Source organism: Phaseolus vulgaris, chromosome 5, assembly GCF_000499845.2.
Source record: "Phaseolus vulgaris cultivar G19833 chromosome 5, P. vulgaris v2.0, whole genome shotgun sequence".
NCBI classification, from domain to species: Eukaryota; Viridiplantae; Streptophyta; class Magnoliopsida; order Fabales; family Fabaceae; genus Phaseolus; species Phaseolus vulgaris.
The window spans coordinates 11,703,056-11,709,939 of record NC_023755.2 but is presented as its reverse complement, the minus strand read 5'-3'; the positions used below and the strand labels follow the sequence as shown (position 1 = coordinate 11,709,939).

The 6,884-nt window shown below is 35.3% G+C and overlaps 1 protein-coding gene across 4 annotated transcripts; it reads left to right on the top strand.

The window, feature by feature from the left end:
• The first annotated feature begins 2,421 nt into the window (after nt 1–2,421).
• Nucleotides 2,422–6,482, top strand: LOC137835149 (protein IQ-DOMAIN 10-like). Of its 4 annotated transcripts, none has more exons than XM_068643516.1 (6): nt 2,422–2,682; nt 3,608–3,722; nt 4,293–4,457; nt 5,422–5,649; nt 5,769–5,882; nt 5,967–6,482. In XM_068643516.1, exons 2-6 carry the CDS (start codon nt 3,654–3,656, stop codon nt 6,243–6,245), a joined length of 855 nt encoding a protein of 284 aa, XP_068499617.1. In that variant the 5' UTR covers nt 2,422–2,682; nt 3,608–3,653; the 3' UTR covers nt 6,246–6,482. The 4 variants fall into 4 exon arrangements, with proteins under 4 accessions (XP_068499617.1, XP_068499615.1, XP_068499618.1 ...); XM_068643514.1 differs by having other exon boundaries at nt 2,547–2,682; nt 4,287–4,457; XM_068643517.1 differs by lacking the exon at nt 2,422–2,682 and adding an exon at nt 2,722–2,789.
• The last annotated feature ends 402 nt before the right edge of the window (nt 6,483–6,884 follow it).

Sequence of the window (6,884 nt, the reverse complement as noted above, 5' to 3'; positions counted from 1 at the left end):
ATTGATTTCAGATTATCTTCTGTAACAAGTGTAATCCTTGTACTTTGTTGAACAAGTTTTGTTTGTGTGTTTGCTGAGATTTGCCGTGTGTTCTTGAGGGGATCAAGATCAGCAATCTTAGTGTCGGTGTGTTGGCCAAGAGAAGTGTGTGTCTTGAGGGGATCAAGGTCACTTTCTTGGTTGTGGTGTAAGTGATCAAGGTGTGATTGCTTAGTGGATTTCCTCAGAGGTTTCCGAGAAGACTGGATGTAGCTCTGGGTTTGGAGTGAACCAGTATAAACATCTGTGTACATTTTCTCTATCCCTAACTCTTTAATTTCAGTTTTGTTATTTGTTTACTGTTATAAACAACCAATTGTTTCTGCGAAACAACCGATTGTTTTTGCGAAACAACCGATTATTTTGCTGGTGCAGTGCTTTAAGCTTTGTGTTTTGAAAAACTGATTTCTAAATCAAGGTATTCTCGAAGTAATTTCATTCCAGGCTTAAAAGATTGCGAAAATTCTCTTTAAACAATTCACCCCCCCCCCCCTCCCTCTAGTTTAAAGCCATATATTCTAACAATATTAACACCTATAATTGTCTAATAGACTACGGTTCTTTTGTAAACTATCATTTATATGCAGAAATATAAACTAATGTCTAAGTTGTCGTCTATATTGGATAACTCTAGACGAAGTTTGCATAGACTAAGATTTTAAAATTGTCGTGTAAGGACTTTAAAAACGGTTGTCTAAAGGTATTTTTAGAGTAGTGGAGGTTCCCCCATCTAAAACAAAGTCTAGCAACTATAAGCTTTAAGCAAGAGTTAAACAAAAGGACTTGTTGGTCAAATTTAAAATTTGTCCTCAAAATCATTTTCTATTAAAATCTACATGGTCAAATGCTAAGTTTAAAAATTTCACTTCTCAATATAGTTTTCAAGCTCCATATGCTTCTACTACATTTAATAATGGCTTAGGTACATCAAACCTCAAATTGGTATCTAACATTAGCTACTAAGGTTTTAGCTATCAACTACTTTAGATTCTAAATTAGTTTTTATAGTGATGGAGTTTTCCTTGGGTCCTTCTAAAGTTCTTTGGTTTGAAATGATTTTGTTTAATGAAGAAGACATGACAGCGAAATAATTGATCAAAATGGATAAGAATATGAAATGGGTTTTGGAGTGTTGTTGGAGAATGGTGCTAGGAAGGAGGTTAGGCCAACCTTCCAGCTATCTCTAAGGTTTCTTCACTTAAGAGTGGGAGCAAGAGAAAAGAAAGACTTGAGAAAAATTTCGTAACAAAAACACAGAAATTTATTACACAATTCAAGTCTAAAAATTACATAAGAGAAGCTCTCTATTTATAGAGCTAGAAGTCTCCTAAAATGGCTATTAGAACCCTCAAAACTCCACATTCATGGAGTGCCATGTGGGAACTTAAAAACTCTCCATTGGTGGATTGCCATGGCAATCCATGTCTTGAAAAGTTTTGCATTAGCAAATGGACATATGGGACAATGGAGTGGAGAAGGCATGCATGACGCGCCTCATGTGCTTCATGAAGGAGAGGAAAAATCACCTTGTGGAGAATGAAGAAAGGGAAAAGGAAGGCACCATGTTGGAAGCTTATGTGGCACCTTGTGTGTGCCATGTAGGCATCCCTCTTGGCTTCTCTAAATCCTAGAATCCTAGAATCCTAGATTAAAATTGCCCAAATACATAAATTAAAGACTGAAATTAAAATCATATTAACTCTATACAATTATACAAGGCTGCAGGAGGAGAATTCTCTAGAAAAAGAACTTTTGATCAAAACTTCCTCTCTTCTAAACCCGATTGTTTTGGTGAATGGGATGGTCCTCCATTATGTTAAGGTCGATCTCCTCCACCATTTTCAAGTAATTAAGCCTTATCTATCACTATCCTTACACCTCCCAGCATATCCAAGTTCCATAGAACTCCTTTGATTTCTTCCTTGATTTTGTTGATTCATTGTTTCTGCTACAACATCCAGCATCTCAAGTTCCATAGAACTCCTTTGACTTCTTCCTTGACTTTGTTGATTCATTATTTCTGCTACAACATCCAGCATCTTCCGTTCAAGTTTCAAATCCATGAAGAAGAGGCTCCATCATAAAGAAAACCAACAAGTGAAGGCAATAAAGAGTAAACACTTGAAAGAATGGAGTGTTGACATTTTAATTTTTGTTGATTTCAATTTCTTTGTTAAACGACCATTAATCTATTCCATAGTAATAATGCGTAATTTTCTTTAAAATAAAGATTAGACATTAGAGAAATGTAATTTTAGATTGTGAATATGAAATGAAAGGCAATGAGATTGGGTAGGAAAAATGAGTAGAGTTGGTATTATGAACAGAATGACACACCAAGCTTTTCCCATATAGCTTGAATAAAATTTATTTCAATGATTTAATTATGGTATTTCGTTTTCAGAAACACAACTGGACATGACTACTACCTTCCCTCACCTTTCTCTAGACTCCTAAACTTCCAAAGAGATCAAACATCTGCTTCATCGTGGTTGGGTTGTCACACACTATTATTGAACTCTTTCTCTCTCTTTTAATGTGTGTTGTATTCCAATGTACCACGTCTCCTATCATTACAACCCACCACTCTTCATCCTCTCCAAGCAAACCCATTGTGTGCCTCTTTTTTCTTCTCTCAACCTGGTATGTGTCCCTTCCCATTTCATTCTTTATCTCCCCACTTCTAGGCTCTTGCTTTGTTCATCAAAACTTTATGCTTGTTGGGTTTGGTTGTCTGTTGCCTTGACATTGTAATCTTTCTGCTGTCTGTTTTGCCACTTGCTTTCATTCGCAATATATAATCATGCCTCTGCATACTTAATTGAAGTATATGGTTTCAGTACGTTCTGGCTTTTGAAATTGAAGGAAACCAAATTCATACCACATGGCTTCACAATTATAATTTGAACAGGTTTTAGGATATACTACTGTTATAGTATACTTAGTGTTAGAAGAGGCACAATGTGAGCTTTATAAGATGGTGGTTTTTTGGTTTTTACCCGTTTTATATTTTTGAATTTTGTTTGAAAACCAACTTAACTATAACACGTTTAATTTTAAAATATTTCATGGACGAAGTCCAGAAAAGGTGAAACAAATTTTGAGATTCCTTTCTGTGGTAGTATGAAATCCTCGATTCTAAAGCTTTTGAAAATGTTAGATGATTTACGTCAGATTATTGATGGGGTAATGGGGCAGGATTTAGCTACTATTCTTCAAATAGTCTATATTTTTTTGCTTATATGTTGTATCTGTTTGATTGGAAGACTATTACCTAATGTTACAATAATATGAAAAGAGAAATTATATTTTTTTTTCGAGAGTTTTATGCAAAGAAAAACCATATAACAAAGTGAAATAGGAAGAAAAGAGAGTGTGGGATTTAAGATTGTCACATGAGAAATTGTCCTGGCAGCCTTTGCCCTTCTAGGAAATTTAACTGGTCTTTTACATTAATTGTCTATATGATAAATTTTTTTCTGTGCAGTCTCCTCGTTCATAAAACTATGGCTTATTTATTCATGCATGAGATTTACGAAAATTTGTTCGTATATTACTTGTTATGCAGATTTTCTGTTGGCTGCTTCCTGTTCTTGATTCCTTGAGAAAAAGGAATGGGCGCGAAGAAATGGTTTATGATAATAATCAAATTGAAGAAATCGAAGAAATCCAAACAAGAAAAGGTTATTTCTAGTATTTATTTTTTATCAGCAAATACTATAAATATATATATATATATATATAAAGAGAAAAATAAGAATTTGATACAGGAAATATCATATACAGAATACAAGCAGACATTGTCATAACAGAAGATCCCTAGCACCTAAGACAACAAATTTTCGTATTTCCCCCACCAAAAGATCAACCCCTTTACTGTTATTCCAAATACTACCCAGCATCTGCAATACAAGCCAAACTATTTTGCTTTCATCCCTCCCCATAAAGCTACACTGTCTCTACCGTTCCTCTTTTCAATCCCTGTATTTCAAGTTTGATAACATTTTGACAGTTTGGAGAGCATTTCTCTGCTTCTCATTAGATATTCTTTCAGCATTAATTTTACTTGGGAAGATTTGAATGTTTTTTGAGTTTTACTTATTCCCTTTGACTTGTACCATTTCATTGGCTTTTTTAGTAAACTATACAATTTTAAGAAAATCGTTATAGTTGAGGAGGAAATCAAAGTTGATAATTTGATATGCAATCCACTAAAGATGTTTGTTCTGTCGTCACTTTCTGGATAGGTACAGTCTACTGATGAAAATTCACATGAATGTTCAAACATGAAGCAAAGTAGTCGTGAGGAGTCAAGTAGCATTCCAAATGAAGGTTTGATGATGGATCGGACAGTTCCGTCAAGGAGGATGGACGATGTGGCAGCTACTAGGATTCAAAATGCATTCCGGTCATTTATGGTACAATATCTCTGCTGTGCTTATTCCGTTACATGTTTGTGACAATTTTCATTGTCAAGTAAGCGGAGACATTTAGAGATTTGATAACTAAAACAATTAACTGAAAACAAAAGGTCTAAATTCATAATGTATCTCACTGATATCCACGTGTTCAGACATTTCGTTGCTTCACAATGATCTGTTTCCAATCTCCTTGATGATAAACCAAATTTGCAAGGTTAGTAGGTTTTGCTTCATTTTCCCCTTCTTGCTCCACTGAATAAAAAATTGTAATTTCTTGACTTTAAATCATAGATATGTCGCTAGTCAACAACTAATTCTTTTAAGTGTGCCTTCTAAACTTACCAAAGTGATGTTGGGTGCAAATTTGATTCACCAACATCATAAAATGTTGTACATTATCAATGAAACTTGTGATGTCTTTTTTAAAAAACTGAGTGGAAATATTTAAACTTAAGAACATGGTATTGTTATGTTCATATTTCTGCAGAATATAATTTATTTTGGTAATGACTTCATAACTGATTTTATATTGTACTCGTGTCCTTTTCATTTCTTCTCCTTCTCATTTCACTGCTGAAAATAATCAAGTGAATGCTCTGCTCCGGACTGGAGGGGTCCTAGGGATATGATGACATTATCTGCTACTTTTTTGCAGCCTTTTCAACCGTACTTGGAAACCCATTTAATTCTGAGTCAACTATTGGCATCACGAGGACTCTTGTTTTTCTCAAATCTGTTAATTGTACCCAGCTCCTTAACAACAAATCCTGACTGTGTTAAGGATGGATTATTTTCCACTGGTTATCAGCTTAACTTTAGATACCCCAAGATGGCGGCAAATTTTATGCTTATACAACTATTTAGAGATATTGATTTTATACTTTTCCTCAAATCTTAAGCAATTTATCACGCTGACTAAGTGAAAATTGATAACTTCCTCCCTACCTCTGTACCCATGCAGGCAAGAAGAACATTACATCACCTAAGGGGAGCAGTGAAATTCGAAGCTTTAATTCAAGATCACCTGGCCAGAGAGCAAACAGCAACTGCACTGAACTATATACATTCATGGAGCACAATACAAGAACAAATTAGAGCTCGAAGAATCTGTATGATAACAGAGGCCAGGATTAAGAAAAGGAAACTGGAAAACCAGTTAAAACTTGAGGCTAAGATTCAGGAGCTCGAGGTAGCGTAGCCTGTGATTACTTGATTTCAACCGTTGTTCAAGTGTTATTATTATCATTCATTATAAAGGTCAATATGGGTATCCTTTCAATGTTAATAAAATATGCCTTTTGATGTCAGGTGGAGTGGTGCAGTGGTTCTGAAACCATGGAAGAGATACTTTGCAGGTTACATCAGCGAGAGGAAGCAGCAATTAAACGAGAGAGAGCCATGGCATATGCCTTTTCCCATCAGGTACAAAACTTATTTTGCTAGCTTCATGCATAGAATTCAAAAGAAAATCAAAATATGACTTCTTATGTAAACGTGATATTGTAGTGGAGGCCAAACTGTAGCCAGTATTTTGGTCAAGCTTCTTATTGCCTTGGTAAAGAAAGTTGGGGTTGGAGCTGGACAGAGCGTTGGGTCTCAGCACGTCCTTGGGAAGTCCAGGTTCGAGTTCAGCCCTCCAAAACAAAGAAACTGAATGGCCATTATCAAAAAAACAAATTCGACAACATGATCTACGGTGAAAGCAAAGCAGCCTTGGGTAAACCTTCCCAGTCAAACGGGAAGGAAACTGGAAAAGGAAAGGAAAACAGTACTTCAGGGCTGTGAAAGAACATCGTTACCAAATAGCCCATACTATTTGATGGTTTATTGTTTCTTCTTGTTCTTCTTTTGGGGATTTTTTTTTTCCATATTTGGCTTGGCGAGAATCTACCATTTGGTTTGTACTTTTTACATTAGGAACTTCACTTATTATCTGCTTTGGCATGGTGTATATGACTATGAATGTGAATTCCCTAGTTATGGTTGAAACTTGAGAATGGTATTATTATCCATTTCATTTAAGGGGCAGTGATTCAAATCTTTACCACTAGTACATTTATGCTTTACATATTGGAACCGCAAAGAAGCAGAGAAATTAAATGAAATATCCTCCTGAGGTGAATGATTTCAAATAGACAAATAGTGACAGAGGATGGTCGGCCTCTTTATGGTTAAACTGTCATTAATTATTGCCACATTTTGCATATATGGCAGCCAAGAGTTGTGTGCTGCTTAATGACCAATTCAACTTTTTGGAGTAATGTTATTTATCAACCGACTAGCAGCACCAACAACCAAAAACAATTACCACGATCTCAATAGAGGCCAATGGTTTTTCTGTTTCCTCATTACATTATCCCCTTGACAAACAAAATTTCCAGCTGGATACTAGAAAATGTTTTTTTTTAAGGCACTGAGTTTCAC